This window comes from Anticarsia gemmatalis, chromosome 28 (genome assembly GCF_050436995.1).
Source record: "Anticarsia gemmatalis isolate Benzon Research Colony breed Stoneville strain chromosome 28, ilAntGemm2 primary, whole genome shotgun sequence".
NCBI classification, from domain to species: Eukaryota; Metazoa; Arthropoda; class Insecta; order Lepidoptera; family Erebidae; genus Anticarsia; species Anticarsia gemmatalis.
This window is the reverse complement of record NC_134772.1, coordinates 4772174-4791050: the sequence shown is the minus strand read 5'-3', so window position 1 is coordinate 4791050 and position 18877 is coordinate 4772174. Positions and strand designations below refer to the sequence as shown.

At 36.9% G+C, this 18877-nt stretch overlaps 2 protein-coding genes across 9 annotated transcripts in view; both read right to left on the bottom strand.

Moving 5' to 3' along the window:
• The window catches only part of Syt7 (Synaptotagmin 7), a 679167-nt gene that overhangs the window by 84254 nt on the left and 576036 nt on the right, over window positions 1-18877 (bottom strand). The window lies entirely within an intron of this gene.
• Window positions 12899-14290, bottom strand: LOC142984731 (uncharacterized). The gene has a single exon (XM_076132488.1). The coding sequence runs from the start codon at window positions 14288-14290 to the stop codon at window positions 12899-12901; it is 1392 nt and encodes a 463-aa protein (XP_075988603.1).

Below are 18877 nucleotides of genomic sequence, written 5' to 3'. Positions count from 1 at the left end.
ACATATAAATTATTTAAAAAATCTACAGTTTTCATTTACTATTAAAAACAAGGGCAGCAATATAACAAAACATTTCCGTCCGAATACTTTTCAATTAACGCACGGTCGACAACACGTGTATCAATTGTCAAAATAAAATGAAATAAACCGTTTCGTTTTCATGTCGATGCAATTTAAATGAAGTGCGGAGAATGACTCGATTCGGCAATATTGAGTTAAATGTAATTTATATTTACCACTTGCTGACTCGCGCAACTTCGCTTGCTTATATTTTACTAGTATTCTGCTCCTGTTGGTCGTAGCGTGATGATATATAGCCTATAGCCTTACTCGATAAGTGGTCTATCTAACACTGAAAGATTTTTTTTAATCGGACCTTTAGTTCCTGGGATTAGCGCGTTCAAACAAACAAACAAAGAAACCAACTCTTCAGCTTTATATTATTAGTATAGATTGATGGCCGACATAGCCGTTGCTAAAGGTATTTTCAAGCGCAAGTGGTGGAAATTTCAAAAACTTGCACATTTTTCGAAATTATGAATTCAACAACTATGACTTCTACAAGTTATGTGTGTGTAAAAAATAGATGTCCATTGCGTCAACGGTGAAGGAAAACATCGTGGATATTTCGAACAATCAACCACATGCATGGAAGGTGCCAACTTATGCCATTTTTTTTACCGATCACAGTCCCATGACTGCAGGACAAGGGTCTCCTCCCAAACGAGGGGAGGGGTTAGGCCTTGAGTCCACCACGCTGGCCCAGTGCGGGTTGTATTATACCACTAGGCTATCATAATTACTAATCTATCATTGACTGCTATATTAATAATTAATTTATCAATAATATTACTGTCGATTGTAAACCTCAATTACTAAGATATTAATTGTTGGTCACGATATCAATTAGTTTGGTATGTGTGGCGACATTTCATACATTCCATACATGTCATTGTGACATATGTTAATACAACTCTATAGGTAGATATTGAATCGTTAAGACAAGTTTGTAGGGATCGTAGCATCGTCTTTAGTGTCTGTCTGTCTTACCAAATAGGAAAAAGGCGTGATATTATGTATGTACTAGACCGTCCGCGACTTCGTCCGCGAGGAAACCGTCAAGTCAAGTCAAGTCAAGTTCATACATACTATAATGCGAAAAGACTTTTCCCCGACCTAATATTCAATGTCACTTTCGACACCCCCCCCCCGTTCCATCCCACCTTAGTATTTTAATTAACAGTAAATACAAGACAATATACACGATACAGCCAAACTAATTTAAATTTTAAATTGATTGCCATCTTCAAACATGTTCACGAATGAAACTTGAGCCTATGTTTAATTATATATTGTCTTGTTGCTTAAAAGACGGAGTTAGGAAATTGAGATAGTCTGGAGATTTTGATGACAGATTCACTAATTTTAACTTGAACAATTATTATCACAATTACAATTTTCGTGTTGCATGTAATATATAATAATAGGATACGGGAATTAACGCAAACCTTAGAAAATATGGCGGCTGTGGATTTTTTTTTTTGATTTTAGGATCTCAAAAAGCACATAAGTGAAAGGGATAGAAAAGAAGAATATCTTTATATATATAATTCTTCTGTAAGCGTGTATGTCACTGAACTTCTCTTAAACGACCGATTTTGATGAAATTTTTTGTGTGTGTTCAAGGGGATCTGAGAATGGTTTAGATTATTAAAAAAAGTTTAAAATTTTCAAATTAGAGACGTGTAGACAGGACAACGTCTGTCGGGTCCGCTGGTAATAATATATGAACTCCGAAACATATCCAATAAAACTGGCAATTGTAGCAAAATACTGGACTTTACATTGCTTCACGTAAATGATACATTTTAAACAGAATCTTTCATCCATAATACAGGCATGTGACGTCATAAACTCGTCTCATGCCCCTGGGAGAGAACATGTGTTGCCAATGTTCCGCGAACTTTCATACTGAGATACATTTTAACGACGCTCATTGTACCATAAGGGAGATTTGCATTTTATGAGTGTACTATGTGTTTGAAACTGAACGTTTTAAAAGCGAGAATTAGATTTTTATGACTCTTTCTGAAAATTAAACTAAGTTATCATTTATTTCAGGCAAATCACCCATAATTTTGTATATAACATAATGATATTAGATGGATATAACTATTAATTAACTTAATGAATTCAATTATAATATTATGCGTGTTGTATCCAAATGCGTAAGCAAAAGCGTTCAAAGTATTGTAATTTTTAGCATCTCGTAAATTCAAACTAAAAATTCAAAGTTAAAAAAATCCAAAGCATTTATACTGACTGTAGTATACTCTTCTGCTTTTACCGTTGAAGCCGTTGTATTTTAAAAGACAGTAAGGTTGCATTTGTAAGGCACGTAAGTTTCATCACGAAATTTTTCTTAAACGAACCAGTAACAAATATTTTTTTTTACTGTTATGTAACTAAAAAAAAAACATCTACGAAAGTCTATTTTTGTCCGGCAGTGGGGCAGGAATAATTTAAATAAAATAAAAAATACAATATACCCATACAACATCTATCACCAAGCTGAAAAGTCCAAAAACTAATTCCTTACGAAACTGAAATCTTTACCCTTACCAAAACTACCCTTATTTTGTCAAAATAAATCAAAAAGCCCCCAACTTGTCCAATATCTTTCCCATATTGACGAACAAATTCGAAACAGCTTTCAAAAAAATTGCCTTATTCCGATCCCAAGTGATTGCGACCTGGCCTATTTCGATACGGATATCCTGATATTTTCATGACAGAGCGAGAGGTTCGATATGTAATTGGTGGGTGTGAAAGGGATAGATGTATGTCGATGTTTAAAGAGGTTTCCTACTGTTTTAATAGTCTGAGTTATAGAGTAAGATCCCAGAGCTGCCAGACCTACGTCATTTTAGCAAAGCTGAAACTTTGAGGATTGTTAGTATAAAGGGTCTGTTAAGAGGTATGCACATCCACTACCTTGAAAGCGGGGCCGTTTCTGAGGTAGCGCGGAGTGAAGGTGCGTAAAAAACGACCCAACCCACGTTATAGTAGCAAAGTTGGTTTTCAGATATGTTATTAATGATATTATGTAGAATTAAAATTGACTATTGCCAGACCGTTTCCCGGGGCCATTACTTCTGCCAGACGCCTTAAATGTTATAAAAAAATGAGGTCAACTACGTCATAGTAGCAAGCCTAAATTTTATATATGTTATTAAAGGTACAATTTTAAGACCCCCTGTATGCGGACAGACCATTCCGCAGGGCCCTTCGTCCCCTAGACGCCATTAAACTTTCCCTATGAGTGCGAGAGTAAGAGCATTATTCATACGCATAAATGAAAAACAATTGAATTAAAAAAATAAAAATTGAAAAATTATTGAATACTAACTGACCCGCGCATCTTTGCTTGCGTCACTTAAGAGAGATAGGTCAAAATGTTACATAAACGGGTTATGTAACATTTTTCACTGGTACTCTGCTCCTATTGGTCGTAGCGTGATGATATATAGCTTATAGCTTTTCTCAATAAATAGGCTATCCAACAGTAAAATATTTTTTTATTCGCACCAGTAGTTCCTGAGGTTAGCGCGTTCACACAAACAAACAAACTTCTCAGCTTTATAAAATTAGTATAGATTAAAAGTACTTGGAATGTTTAGGAAGATAAGTAACATTATTTTGGGAATTATTTTAAAAATAGATATGGTTTACACTATTCACAAAAATTATGAAAAAAAAATTGTAGTCATTCATCATCATCATCATTATCTGAGCTCTTACTTCCCTCATCAAATTGAATATTTAAATCATCTCCACCATCGTCGAAATTGTTGAAGCAATTCAGATTTACAAGGAGGTAAATTACTTGCGTCGAATTTTTTAACATTTTGCCGGTGGAATTTCTCATTCAAATCGCCGACTGTATACGTGTTAATGAAAAGTTGTAGCCGTGCAGCATCTACATCAATTCAGCTCAGACCATTTAAAATTTTAAAGAAATCGCCAGAATATCAAGAAGCTTTTGTTCAATTCGGAGAAGTTGAAGTATCTATTGATAAAACGAAGGAACAAAATATATTTGATGTAATTCAAAAATTTATCTGCGAGTTATATAATGTTCCCGGATTAATTGATGTAGATGCTGCACGGCTACAACTTTTCATTAACACGTATACAGTCGGCGATTTGAATGAGAAATTCCACCGGCAAAATGTTAAAAAATTCGACGCAAGTAACTTACCTCCTTGTAAATCTGAATTGCTTCAACAATTTCGACGAGCAAATTATATTGCGGGTGTCTGGAGTAATGCTCATATAAAGCGTCCTAGCATTTTAAGCCCAGCAAATAAAGGGTGGGTTCTAAAGGATAACCATTATCATTTTAAGTGGTTTGATGGTGACCAATTGCCAAGTTTCGTAAGCGAATCACTTGAAAACGAATTAGGTATTTTATTTTAACTATAAATTATTTCAATATACCTACTTGTAACTGTTTTCAAAATCATTACCTACATTTTTTTTTACAGAGAATTCAAGTAACAATTTCGACGATGGTGGAGATGATTTAAATATTCAATTTGATGAGGGAAGTAAGAGCTCAGATAATGATGATGATGATGAATGACTACAATTTTTTTTTCATAATTTTTGTGAATAGTGTAAACCATATCTATTTTTAAAATAATTCCCAAAATAATGTTACTTATCTTCCTAAACATTCCAAGTACTTTTAATCTATACTAATTTTATAAAGCTGAGAAGTTTGTTTGTTTGTGTGAACGCGCTAACCTCAGGAACTACTGGTGCGAATAAAAAAATATTTTACTGTTGGATAGCCTATTTATTGAGAAAAGCTATAAGCTATATATCATCACGCTACGACCAATAGGAGCAGAGTACCAGTGAAAAATGTTACATAACCCGTTTATGTAACATTTTGACCTATCTCTCTTAAGTGACGCAAGCAAAGATGCGCGGGTCAGTTAGTATTCAATAATTTTTCAATTTTTATTTTTTTAATTCAATTGTTTTTCATTTATGCGTATGAATAATGCTCTTACTCTCGCACTCATAGGGAAAGTTTAATGGCGTCTAGGGGACGAAGGGCCCTGCGGAATGGTCTGTCCGCATACAGGGGGTCTTAAAATTGTACCTTTAATAACATATATAAAATTTAGGCTTGCTACTATGACGTAGTTGACCTCATTTTTTTATAACATTTAAGGCGTCTGGCAGAAGTAATGGCCCCGGGAAACGGTCTGGCAATAGTCAATTTTAATTCTACATAATATCATTAATAACATATCTGAAAACCAACTTTGCTACTATAACGTGGGTTGGGTCGTTTTTTACGCACCTTCACTCCGCGCTACCTCAGAAACGGCCCCGCTTTCAAGGTAGTGGATGTGCATACCTCTTAACAGACCCTTTATACTAACAATCCTCAAAATTTCAGCTTTGCTAAAATGACGTAGGTCTGGCAGCTCTGGGATCTTGGTCTATTACTGCTGGTATGAGATTTTGGATTCGATTTCCATTTTAGGCAGTGTTGAGGAGTTAAATATTATAATATTTACCTAGTGTCAAATTTTTGAGCTCTCGTCACATGGCTTATGTTAGCAGACAAAAAATTACACCAATTTTTAACGAGCCTTCCAAAACAGAGACAAGCTCAGCTCAAATACCACTAAGTGGCCACCCATCTCTAAAAAGTCTGTGCTAAGATTGCTGCCCTTCGAAACAAGAGCAAATCTTGGTGCGAGAGTTAACTTTAAAAAACAAATGTATGAGTATAGTTAATGCGGACGAAGTAGTGGGTCAGAGGTAGTACCTATTCAAGACTCAAATCTCAGAATAGATACCTAACTAAGTACTTCCTTAAGTAGCACTTTGTAATCGGCTCAATAAACATAAATTAGTAATCGTTGAACAGTTCTTTTACAAGAAAGAATTTTTAAATAATGTATAGATTTCTTACATCTTAAAGACTATTCAGTATTCAACGATGTTTACGCTTTGTAGTACTTTATTATCATAGAAATGAGATAATAATGATGTTTAGGTGATAAGACTACATCATTCTGTATACCGGTTGGTACTATATATCCGACCGCTGATCACGAGGTCCCAGGCTCGAATCGCGAGTCGGGTTGGGTTCCAAGTATTAGAATATATTATACTAGCTTTTACCCGCGACTTCGTCCGCCACCTGAATTTTCCCATAGGAACGCGTAATTTTACCGGGGTAAAAAGTAGCCTATGTCCTTTTTCGGGTATCAAAATATCTATATACCAAATTTCATGCAAATTGGTTCAGTAGTTTAGGCGTGATTGAGTAACAGACAGACAGACAGACAGAGTTACTTTCGCATTTATAATATTAAGTATCGACTAGTATAGATTAGAATGGTTTCAAATTTTGCAAAGATTAGAATGTTTCCAAATTTTGCAAAGCAGAAAGAAATTGGTATTATGGCCGAGGTGTTTTATTAGCAAGGTCTTGAAGGTTCTACTACTGCTGCTAACTTCAAGCCGGCCGAGATATATTGCGCGTATTGTAAGCCCCTTTTTCTTCATTTTAATTTCTTAACAGTAATTGCAGAGGAAGATATTGTTACAATTAAAAAGCAGTATAAAGACAGGTAGTTCAAAGATTGAGAAATATTACACAACAATCTTCCGGGAGATAGGAACGATCTAGAAGTATTAATTACTCTATGAACAGAAATATCTTTGTGTCTCTACAACAGAGTATTAAAGATTTATTATTTCTTTTGAAGCCACGTCAAAGGCCTTCGGGCGGCTTGAGCAACTTTGACACTAGGTTGACCACTAACCATACGATAAAGAAAGAAAAATTATTTCTTTTTGAGGTATTTTTTTATTCAACTTCTCATACAAAAATTGTAAAGGTAATTTCTGCAAGTCTACTTCGGGGTAATGCAGAGATTAAACGAAGTAGGTGTTTAAAATAAGTAATGAAAGGAAATTACGTTGAGGTATTTAAGCAGTTAGGACACACATACATACATAATATTATACTTGAATTATTATTATTATTTAATATTTTATTTTATTTTGTTTTTGTTTTTTTTTGTCAGTGTGTATATATAGTGTTAATTTTAATAATCTAATGTAAATATATAGTTATGTAAGTTATGTACTGTAAAATAATCTTATTTATTAGTAAACATAATATTATATATTTATACCCGAAGGTGTAGGCAGAGGTGTATGAAATACACCTACGTTTCGCCATTAACAATGTGAATTCCATGTAATAGGGGGCAAGCATATTGCCGGGCAGGAAAATGTATAAATTGTTCTAGCTCAAATTATATTCCACGGATCTATCCACCTTTGATTATCTACTTATGTTTGTATGTTGGTTAGTATGTATGTATATTATGTTAACATATCAAATATTCTCTATACTCTCTATAACGCTACGAATACATTTCCACATTATATACATATATAATTCATTCATTATATACATATATAATTCTTCTGTAAGTGTGTATGTCACTGAACTTTTCTTAACAGAGCGGACCGATTTTGATATTTTTTTTTGTGTGTGTTCAAGGGGATCTGAGAATGGTTTAGATTATAAAAAAAATCAAATTAAAGACGTGTAGACAGGACAACATCTGTCGGGTCCGCTAGTATACTTATATAATTTATTTCAAGTATTGTACAGAGTGTATCAGGCTAGCTTAAATTTCTACAAATCCATTTCACCTTTGAGCACAGTCAGTCGGTTTCTTGTAAACTTTGCAATGGCAGTTCCGTACGATTGTATATACTTATGTTTGTATGATTGTATGTTATGTTAACATACAAAGCCTTTCCTAAAATGTTATCTCTGTATTAGCGTATTTCCATTTACTTACCTACATAATTTATTTCAAGTATTCTTCAAAGTGCTAGCTTAAATTTTTACAAATCGCAATCCGTTTCACTTTAGAGCACAGCCAAGGTTTCTTGTAAACTTTGCACTACCAGTTCCGTTTGAGATCCGCATCCGAGTGACGTAAAGGAAACGTTAACAATGCGGCTTTACCTCACAGTTAAACGCAGTCAAAGCCTGATTTGAAATAACAAGCACCTTTGCTTTGAAATTTGGTTTAAAATGTTGAACTAAATGTTATTATGATTTATTAGGTCGGGGAAAAAGTCTTTTCGCATTATAGTATGTATGAACTTGTAATAAAATCTTTTCTCTACACAAAAAAACTCGATATACAGTACCTCACGAGCTCACTGAAAGAAACCTAATGAACCGTGTACTCATTTGTGATTCTTGAAGCCAAAGAGATTTTATTACAAGTGCATACATACTATAACGCGAAAAGACTTTTTCCCCGACCTAATGTTTACGTTAGGAAGTAGTTGTAACTTTAAATTATTACTGGCTTTGCTTGTTTATTATATAATAGAAATGAACCTTAAACGGTCAATAATATTATGATATATGACACATCAATTGACTAGGAGCGGCTTTACTGAAAATTATGGTCACCCATCTTCTGAGCAACCTCAGCAAGCGTTGTATAACCTCAGAGATCGACCCGCACGGTTGTTGTTATCTAAGCCACGAACCCCTCTTCATCACCATGACTAAATTGCCAAAATCATTGCTCTATATAGACCTCAAATGGTCAATAATATTATGATATACGAATTAAATACCTTATTTATCGGCTAAAAGTAGCTTTACTGAAAATTATGCGTTATTTGAACATTGTGTGATAAATAACTGAATATAACTGGCAAATATAAGCTGTAACCACAAATATAAGCATAAGAAAACCATAATTCTATGTTTTCTTTGAGAAAACATAGAATTATGGTTTCCTTCCATAATAAGGTTAGGCAGAGACCAAAAAACGCCACTTAGTCCTTCCCGGGACCCACAATTTAACGTACCTACCAAAACACGGATAAACAAGATATGTTTAAGATGGTCACCCATCTACAGGCCAACCTCAGCAAGCATAGCTTCACCTTAGATCGGTCCGCTTGCCTGTTGTTAACTAAGCCACGAGCTCCCCAAACCTCAAACGGTCAATAATAATATGATATAAGAATTAAATGCCTTATTTGTTGGCTAAAAGTAGCTTCACTGAAAATTATGTATAACCGCTTTAGGGTCGTTATAAGAATTCATTTTTAACAAGTGGGCGAGGAGTCGAAATAACAATCAAATTTCTTCCAACAATTATAATTATCACTAAATAAACTCGCTGACAATCAAATTATAGCTTAAAGGCTTGAACATTCACTTTCAATTACGTAATCAGTACTAGTTATAATAAAATCTACACGGATTAACAAGATATTCAGCGATTCGTCGCAAACGTGGTGCGCTGGCCGTCATCCGTTGTGAAGTGACGTTAAGATGACCGCCCCGCTACCATCGACACGACGCTCCGCTAGAGTGACATATGACAAGTCAAATCACTCTTGACATTGACAACTTTGTGAAGCGCCGTCACGGCCGGACTGACTTTCGACCGTCCTCGGGCGTCTGTAGGTTTCTGGAATCAAAGGAAGTTCCAACAACTTAGACATCCGCTCGTCCATCCTGCAAATAACTTAATTAGCAACGTCACGAGTGGGACATTATGATCTGGACCGGACGAGTGTATCCCTTCAATCAAACCGTCGGAGGTATGACCCGAATTGCACTGTCCTTTCGACCAGTCACACAAGGCAAGTCTCTTGGTTCAAACCAGCGTACATACTTCAGTTCTTTGATACTCAAAATGACTTGGACCGGACGAGAGTGTCCCTTCAACCAACCTCCACAGTGTTGGCCCGGACGACTCTGTCCCTTCGACCAGTCAGCCACATACACGCAATACACCTTACATCTAGACCAAGCTAGTGCATCCTTTCAACCAACCTTACCAGGTCTGGCCCGGACGACACTACTTGGCTAGGCTAGACTAGAAATTTTACTGCTGGTTGGGCATTTCACATAACAACGCACCTAGGACGACATACCTTCTTGATGAGTATCTATTTCGTTTTGATCATCCCATGTCTCCAGATCTGAGTCTATACTAAGAGTGTCTGACCCGGCTGTTATAGTGCGCGAATCAGCAGATATAGTATCCGAGCACACGGTCAAGGTTTCACAGTCGTTCGAAGCTAACGTGTCAGCCAGATCAGGCACCGAGACTACATCATCCGGCGCCGTCTCGGCCTCATCGTAGTTCAAGAGATTGGTAGTAATTTCAAGTAAGCCATTGTGCCCCTGAGGCACTGGGCGTAAATTTTCGTGGGCGTACTTATATATTCGATGAGAACCACCTAAACTCCTCAATTCATACCGGTCGTTATCTAATACCGATGTTATAACAAATGGGCCCTTGAACCTTCTGTCCAATTTAGTTTGATTTCGTTCACTGGTCTTAAGGAATACGAAATCACCCGTAGAGAACGGTTTTATAATTGCGCGACCTTTGTTAAAACGGCTTACTTCAGATTTTGCTGCTTTTTCAATATTAGCCGACGCGTCTTGCCGTATAGTATCTAAATCTAAACGTTCTTGCTGACCATGAACTTCCGAGTTCAATTTAGACATGCCGAGTGACTGACTTCGAATCCCTAACATAAGCTCTGTGGGTGAATATTTAGTTACGGTAGATTTGGTACTGTTAAGAGCGAGTTGGATGTTCCCTAGTTCATCACGCCATGTTTTATTTGGATCGTTTTCAACAATGGTTAACAAACTTTTGAGAGTACGCATAACCCTCTCGACTTGCCCGTTTGCCCTACTGGAGCCCGTCGCGATGAAATGGAGTTCAATTTTATGTTCCGTGCAGAAATTCTTAAAGTCGGTGCTGACATAGCAGCGACCTTGGTCAGCAATTATTCGCTTAGGAGCTCCAAAAAGACAAACAGCTTTGTGAATCGCGTTAACAGCGCTTTTGGCGTCAAGAGAAGAAGTATGTTCCAGTAGGATATATTTAGTAAAACCGTCAATAATTACTGAGCAATATTCCTTTCGGTCGCTCTTGCCGCTAAGCTTACCCGTAAAGTCAATGTGGATAGTGTGCCACGGGACAGACACTTTAGGGATTGGATGAAGTTGGACAGGTTGCGCCCCTGATGGACCCTTCGACGCTTTACAAATGATACAGGAATCAATAAACTTACGCACGCATTTCGACATTTCGGGAAACCAATACTGTTCATAGAGTTTGTCTAACGTTTTATCTTTGCCCAGATGTTGGATCTCACTATGGATATGATTAATTAGTGTCCAGATTAAAGACCGCGGAACTACTGGCAACCACGAAACGGTTTTATTTCGGGAGATTTTTCTGTAAAGTACGCCTTCCCTAACGTCATACGTCTGAGCCAATGAATCAGGAAAACCGTTTTCGTTGTGTTTCGTGATAAGGTCTTGTATTTCTTGATCGCGTTTCTGCTCGACAGAAAGCCAATCTTGGTGGAGCTCAATATAATGAACTGTCCTCGTCTGTGAGTTCTTGGAGGTCGAGTTAGCAACACTAGCGTTATTAGGGAGAGGGTTTTGCGAGAAATAGTCAGCGTGTTCCATGCCCCGCCCTTCGCGATATACAATGTCAAAATCATACGCCTGCAAGAAAGCCCACCATCTGTGGACGCGAGGGGTAAGGTCCTTTTTTGACTTTGAAGCCTTCAATGAGTTGCAATCCGTATACACCACAAAATTTCTACCGTAAAGGTAATGTCGGAAGTGCTCTACCGCGCGTACAACGGCTAGAGTCTCCAATTCATACGAGTGATACCGCGACTCAGCATCAGATGTACGGCGGCTGTAATACTCTACTACATGGGGTAGATTATTTTTCCTTTGAATGAGAATCGCCCCATAACCCTCGGAACTGGCGTCGGTATGTAATTCTACCGGTAGTTCGGGATCAAAAATTGTCAAAACCGGTTCGGATGTTAGGATGCGTATTATAGTACTACGTATTTGTTCATGCTTTTGGGTCCATATGATAGGTCCCTTTAATCTAGTTAAGGGGTACAACGGTCCGACAACGCGTGTAAATTCAGGAATAAATTTGCGAAAATAAGACGCAAGACCCAGAAACTGTCGGACTTGAGTAGCCGTTTTTGGTTGGGGAGAATCTGACAACGCTAATATTTTGCGAGAGTTTGGTCTTACTTCACCTGATTGGAGGGAGAACCCAAGGTAGTCTATTTTCTGTTTCAAAAATTTACATTTTTGGAGATTTAATGTGAACCCAGCTCTAGTTAATGCACTTAACACCATATCTAACCGCTTTAGCCCAACAGTAATCTCGGCTGAATGACACAGTACGTCGTCCATATAAATGAGCGGTTTATCTGTAAGATGACTCAAAGCCCGAGTGATGCATCTCTGATAAACAGATGGGGCATTTCGCAACCCAAAAGGCATCGCGAGGTACTCATATTGCCCATCGGGCGTTACAAATGCTGTTCTCTCTACAGAATCAGGGTGCATCATTATACCGTGGAACCCGGAAGCCATATCTAATAGGGAGAACCAACTAGCCCCGGCAAGCTGATCTATGTGTTCCTCAATGCGTGGCAAAGGATAATGTTCAGGCTGAGTGTTTGAGTTCAACTCTCGGTAGTCAACACATAACCTGTACGAGTTATCCTTCTTTTTTACTAACAATATTGGGCTAGCAAAGGGGGAAGAGCTTTCCCGGATAACCCCAGCATCGAGTAATTGTTGAACTTTTTCTCTCACTATTAGTTTTTCAGCTGGCACTAACCTATACGGACACCGTTGTACGATTTTATTTGGATCTATTAAATTAATTTCACATTTCCCAGTTGAGACCCGTCGAGACGGAATACCATTAGCGAAAGAGTCGGAATATTTATCTTAAAGTGACATAAGCGATGCTTTGTCCTTTCCTTCTAAATCCGTGTCAATTTTTGACAAGTCCAACTTGTCTGACTTAAGGTCACAATAATGACTTTGTTCTTTCGAAAAGAACACAAGATTATCGTTGTCAATCTTAACGCACAGGCCTAGGTCGAATATATCCCTACCAACGAGAATAGGATCGGAAATATGAGTGTCGGGAACTACATGAAAAAGGAGGTTTACAGTTAGTTCATCAATTGTCACTTGGCTTTGAACTTGAGTGGTACATTTTACGTCATTACCACCTATGCCACTCAGATAAACAAGATCTTCACGCGCAGTGCCCCGGAGTTTTTCACAAAAACTCTCTTTTACGAGAGAGCAGGATGATCCACTATCAAACAAAAAGGAAACGATCTCACCGGATGATGTCTTCAGGGTGCCCCTGGATGAACGGTGCTCGCATCGGTGAACTTCCTTGACCGCAGCTCCACTATTACTCTTCCTGTCTGGACAGACAGTCGCCACGTGACCAGACTGACCACACACGTAGCAGGTCACAACTGGTCTCTTTTCCGTAGAACGTGATGAGCTTGAAGCCTCTTGAGTTTTCGGTTCAGCATCATTACGTCTTTTTCGGCACTCCGCTATACGATGTCCAGTCAACCCGCAGTAATGACATTTTCCAGGAAATTTTTCAGCCAACCGAGCTCGTTTGGCTTCAGGTTCTTGGGCTTCAGCATCCAAACGTCTCTTCAGTGATATTCCACCAAGGATTCGGAACAATTGGGCACGACCCGTGACTGTCTGTGCGTTTAGTTCTCGACGTATTAAGTTGTCCTTCTGGCATAATACCGATATCACAAATCCAGTAATCACTTCTTCACACATCGTCGATTTAGGTATCTTCTCGATAAGATTCCATAAACGAAGAGCGGACTCGGATGCCGTCTCTTTAGCTCCTATTTGGAATCGCAAGACGTCGTCAAAATGATCTTGAATAAGCTTGGGTTTCGAAAATCTTGCGATTAACATTTCTTTGACAGACTCCCAAGTAATTTCATCCAAATTTAGCTTTGTGATACATGTCGCTGCGTGACCCTTAAGTGCACCCGTTAAGGCTACAAGTAAGTCAACTCCTTCCAGACGTTTACTTTGCACGATTACTTCCGTTACTTTACACCAATCATCGATATCTGATTCCGTGTCATCTGGGTCGAATTTCAAAAGTGGTGAACGGTTATTACTCACCACTGGCGCTTGCACAGCTAAGACTCGAGCGAGCAGCGTTTCCATGCTACACAAAAGTTTTTCGGCGTACGTTATTTCGGGTATCTTTTCCTCATTTCGAGATTCGTTCGATCCCACTTCTGATATAACCGCTTTAGGGTCGTTATCAGAATTCATTTTTAACAAGTGGGCGAGGAGTCGAAATAACAATCAAATTTCTTCCAACAATTATAATTATCACTAAATAAACTCGCTGACAATCAAATTATAGCTTAAAGGCTTGAACATTCACTTTCAATTACGTAATCAGTACTAGTTATAATAAAATCTACACGGATTAACAAGATATTCAGCGATTCGTCGCAAACGTGGTGCGCTGGCCGTCATCCGTTGTGAAGTGACGTTAAGATGACCGCCCCGCTACCATCGACACGACGCTCCGCTAGAGTGACATTTGACAAGTCAAATCACTCTTGACATTGACAACTTTGTGAAGCGCCGTCATATGCGTCATTGGAATATTGTGTGCAAAATAACTGAATATAACTGGTATATAACCACAAATATAAGCTCAAAGCAACATACTTACATAAAACCATGTCTTATGCCCATACCTATACTTCCGATTCTTACATACTTCCCGGGACCCACAATTTAACGTACCTATCAAAACACTGATAAACTAGATATGTATAAGATGGTCACCCATCTACAGACCAACCTCAGCGAGCGTAGCTTAACCTCAGATCGGTCCACTACGCCACGTGCCAAATAACTGAATATAACTGGTATATAACCACAAATATAAGCTCAAAGCAAACATAGAATTACGACGCTGCAGTATTTGATTTAGCCCCCGGCTGTGTGCTCAACCGAATTATAGGATACAGGTTGTAGCACACGTAACTGTTTGAAATATGGATTGGAAAAATCGGAGTCCTGTACTGCTACTACTACTAATCGTATGGTTAGTGGTCAACCTAGTGTCAAAGTTGTTCAAGCCGCCCGAAGGCCTTTGACATGGCTTAACGACTGTTATCTTAATTGATAACAACCGGGACCGACTTTTTACGTGCCCTCCGAAGCACGGAGACGCCCGGTTCAAATACCACTATGCGGTCACCCATCTATGGGATGACTGTGCCGAGGTTTGCATAACCCACAGATCGTTTACCTACCGGTGGGTGCAACTAGCTACGGGCGCCTCTTCTGTGAATATTAAGCTATTGTTTTTGGGCCTCAACTTTAACTCTATAAAGGTATAAGAAGGCATTAAAAGATCAATAGTTTCGATAACAAATAATAATTGGTCGGGTAAATACTTCTGGCAAGTTTTTTCTTTTACGTATAAGGGTTCGTGAATTGGTCGTAGTTTCAATAATTGTAATTATTTATAATTGATAACTAAATCAATTTTTAACCAATTAAAAAACGTCAGTAACACACGCAGTTGTCAGAAATGTAACATGGTTTCTCCATGCATTCCATGGTTCAATCCTAAATACTTCTTACTATATCTCTTTTAACTAATTACATTTTATTTTTTGCAGCGGCTTATTGCTATAGTTCAACTACTTATTAGACAGCTCTGATGACATACAACATTTAGAATTTCGAGCATCAGTCATCTGCTGACTTATACAAGGGGCAGTCTCCTGTTTGTTACGGCTTCTTCTCTCTCATCTCTCTCTCTCCCTCTCTTCCAGAGAGGGAGAAAGAGAGAGAGATGCTATGAATCCCATATGCTATGAAAAGCTATATTAATTCTGTTCAAGTAAATCGTGTTTCCTTCAATTTTTTCTCCACAAATTTTATCCAGAGACATAAAGTTAATTGACGCGTACTCCCAAATGGCTCGAGGTAACACAATGTTGACTGTATTCGAGTTGATATGTGTGCAACAAGGCTTTCACAGTAAATGTTTATCAGGTACACGTCCAATAATAATGACGTTATGAAGCTGACCTCAATATCATAAATTATTAACTTAAATATACGTGCTACAAAATTAGCTTGTTCAAAATTTGGAGAGACGGTAAACAAACATGACGCAAGAATAAACATTGTCCAAAACTTGAATTAGTCGTAGATATAGTATTGATCTTAAGTAATTAATTGTATTTTACAAATATTATTCATACAAGAATATTTACAATTTACAATTTACAAATATATTTAAACTAAATTATAGTATCTAATATTTATTATACAAAATCTAAATAAAAAAGAACGAAAGGGAGAGTACCCTATGCGTCGAAGTACTCCTTCACATCGCTGTCTACCGGGAACGTTCCCAGAATGGTGGCAGCATTGCCACGTTTTTTGGCAAAATTATTTTACAAATTATTTCAAAATATTCGCCTTATTTTAGTGCCGCATAATACCTTTAAGAAGATTTTCCACAATGTTGATAGTCGATCTTTGAAACTTACCTGAAACAAAGAAAAAAAGACTGATTAATAAAAATTCTGAAAATAGATAGCAAGTTATTATTATTATGTATATAACTGAAAAAAACTACAAACTTTCATGATACAAAAATATAAATATCGGAATTTCAGTTTTCAAATCTTTATATATATTATTCTTCTGTAAGTGTGTATGTCACTGAACTTCTCTTAAACGACTGGATCGATTTTGATGAAATTTTTTGTGTGTGTTCAAGAGGATCTGAGAATGGTTTAGATTCACAATTTTGTCCACTGGGCTTATTAAAAAAAGTTTAAAATTTTCAAATTAAAGACGTGTAGACAGGACGACGTCTGTCGGGTCCGCTAGTAAATTTATAAACTTTATAATCTAAAAACCTTTATCAAATCATATATGTGTTATACGAGTAGTTTTTTAGATAACAGACGGTTAAAAACTTATAATACATGTCTATTTAACTTTTCGCATGCATGCGAATGACACGTCAAACCTTATATCATTATAACTTAATATCATTGTTATTCGATCGAAACGTCGGGTGAACAAAATTAAATAAGGTATTCTATTCTAACCTTTAATTTGCAATCGCGATTAAGACCCCTTACATCATAATATTATTATGTGTACAAGTCGCGACAGTTTAAAATCATTATAACTTGGTGGTCCTTTCTTCCATCATTTTAAATATTATTACTAAGTATATATATACTATTATACTCTAATATATTTTTTCATTTAAAATAATATATTCGCTGAAAAACGCTCAAGCAATTTAGATAGCTATAGGGCTCGATTTAGATAGCTATTTAGATAGCTATTATATATTGGGCAATGTAATTTAAATTATATTTTTAAGATATAAAGGCTATTTACCGCTATTCCTGCAAGTGGGGCCGGGGGCAGAAGTTAGCATATAATATTTATTTATAAGTATACCTACAATATATTCACTTAGGCTCACTCCAAGATGGCTGGCAAGAAGGAAATGAACACGTCACACAGTCCGACGAGGGGAAATGTTTTTAATTAACTCAATATACAGGCGGATGTAGTGACGTTATATCCACGTGTCGGATATTTACTAAGTATTACATATGTGTTGCTGAATCCAGGTAAATGATTTCCGCAACAAATTTTCCATGCAAAAAGGAATGACACAGCGAATACGTAAATTTGAAAACCTGTCCTGTAATTTATTTCTTACGCAGTACTTAATAGATACGATTGCTTAAGATCTTTGACAGTCGTTACCAGTAGAATAAACTTGAAAGTCTGACAACCAGTTTTAACGAAGGATATCGTGTTATAACCCAGGTAACTTGGTTGTGGAGGTCCGATAGACAGTCGCTATATGTGAAGCACCTGTATTCAACTGCAACCGGTGAGACTGGAAGACGACTTCAACGTAGATATTTATTGGAAAACACGTAAATAATAATTAATTACATACAGATACAATTCAACTTGGTAAAAGATAATATATTATATCTTAAAAGAACATAGACTTATATCATTTACACAAAAGACAGAAAAAGTCACGGTCCAAATCTAGTACAGCTATCAAAACGTCAACTTTAGTAAGGTTTTTTGAAGAAAAAATTTCGGGGCTCCTGAAAATGAGACATCACATTTTTTCGTGTATTGTCAAAACTGTCAGCTGAAAGATTTCTTATTATTATACTCAGATAGTGTCTTTTCAATGTTTTTGCTTGTAATGCTCATTTATTGAAGAATTTTATACTGAAAGCTTCTGATTTTTGTGTGTTATTAAATTTTACAATAAAAAATTATATCTCTAGATGATTTTAAGTTTGCGCTCTGTATTCGTTTAATGTGGCTGTATAATTGAAATTATCAAATTCAAAATATCGTTTGTTTCGTAAACTTGATACGAAATATTTTAAGGTAGGTTTTTGACGATTGGTGAAGAGAGGAAGATATTTGCCCAGCAGTGAGGAACTCAAATGGGCTAAGCTAAGAATAAACATAATATTTAACTGATAAATAACAATTTATATCAGAAATCACGAATTTTGAGACCATATTTTCGAACTATTTTTTCATCTACTGATGTCTATAGAGTATAGACTGACTGCGCAAACGAAATTTTTGCATGAAAAAACTCTGGATATTTTTTAAGCCTTTTTTAACCATACCAATCTAACAAAGTTATTAACAAAATGCAACCCTATCTCACCTTTTGCATAAAACAGGTGCAAAAAATACCCAGAAACTTTTTACAATCGTTCGTTCGTCGTATGGTCAGTGGTCAACCTAGTGTCAAAGTTGTTCAAGCCGCCCGAGAGGCCTTTGACGTGGCGACTGTTATCTTAG

Excerpts from the sequence above, each read along its gene's own strand:
- LOC142984731 (XM_076132488.1), bottom strand. The coding sequence starts at position 14,290 with ATGAATTCTGATAACGACCCTAAAGCGGTTATATCAGAAGTGGGATCG.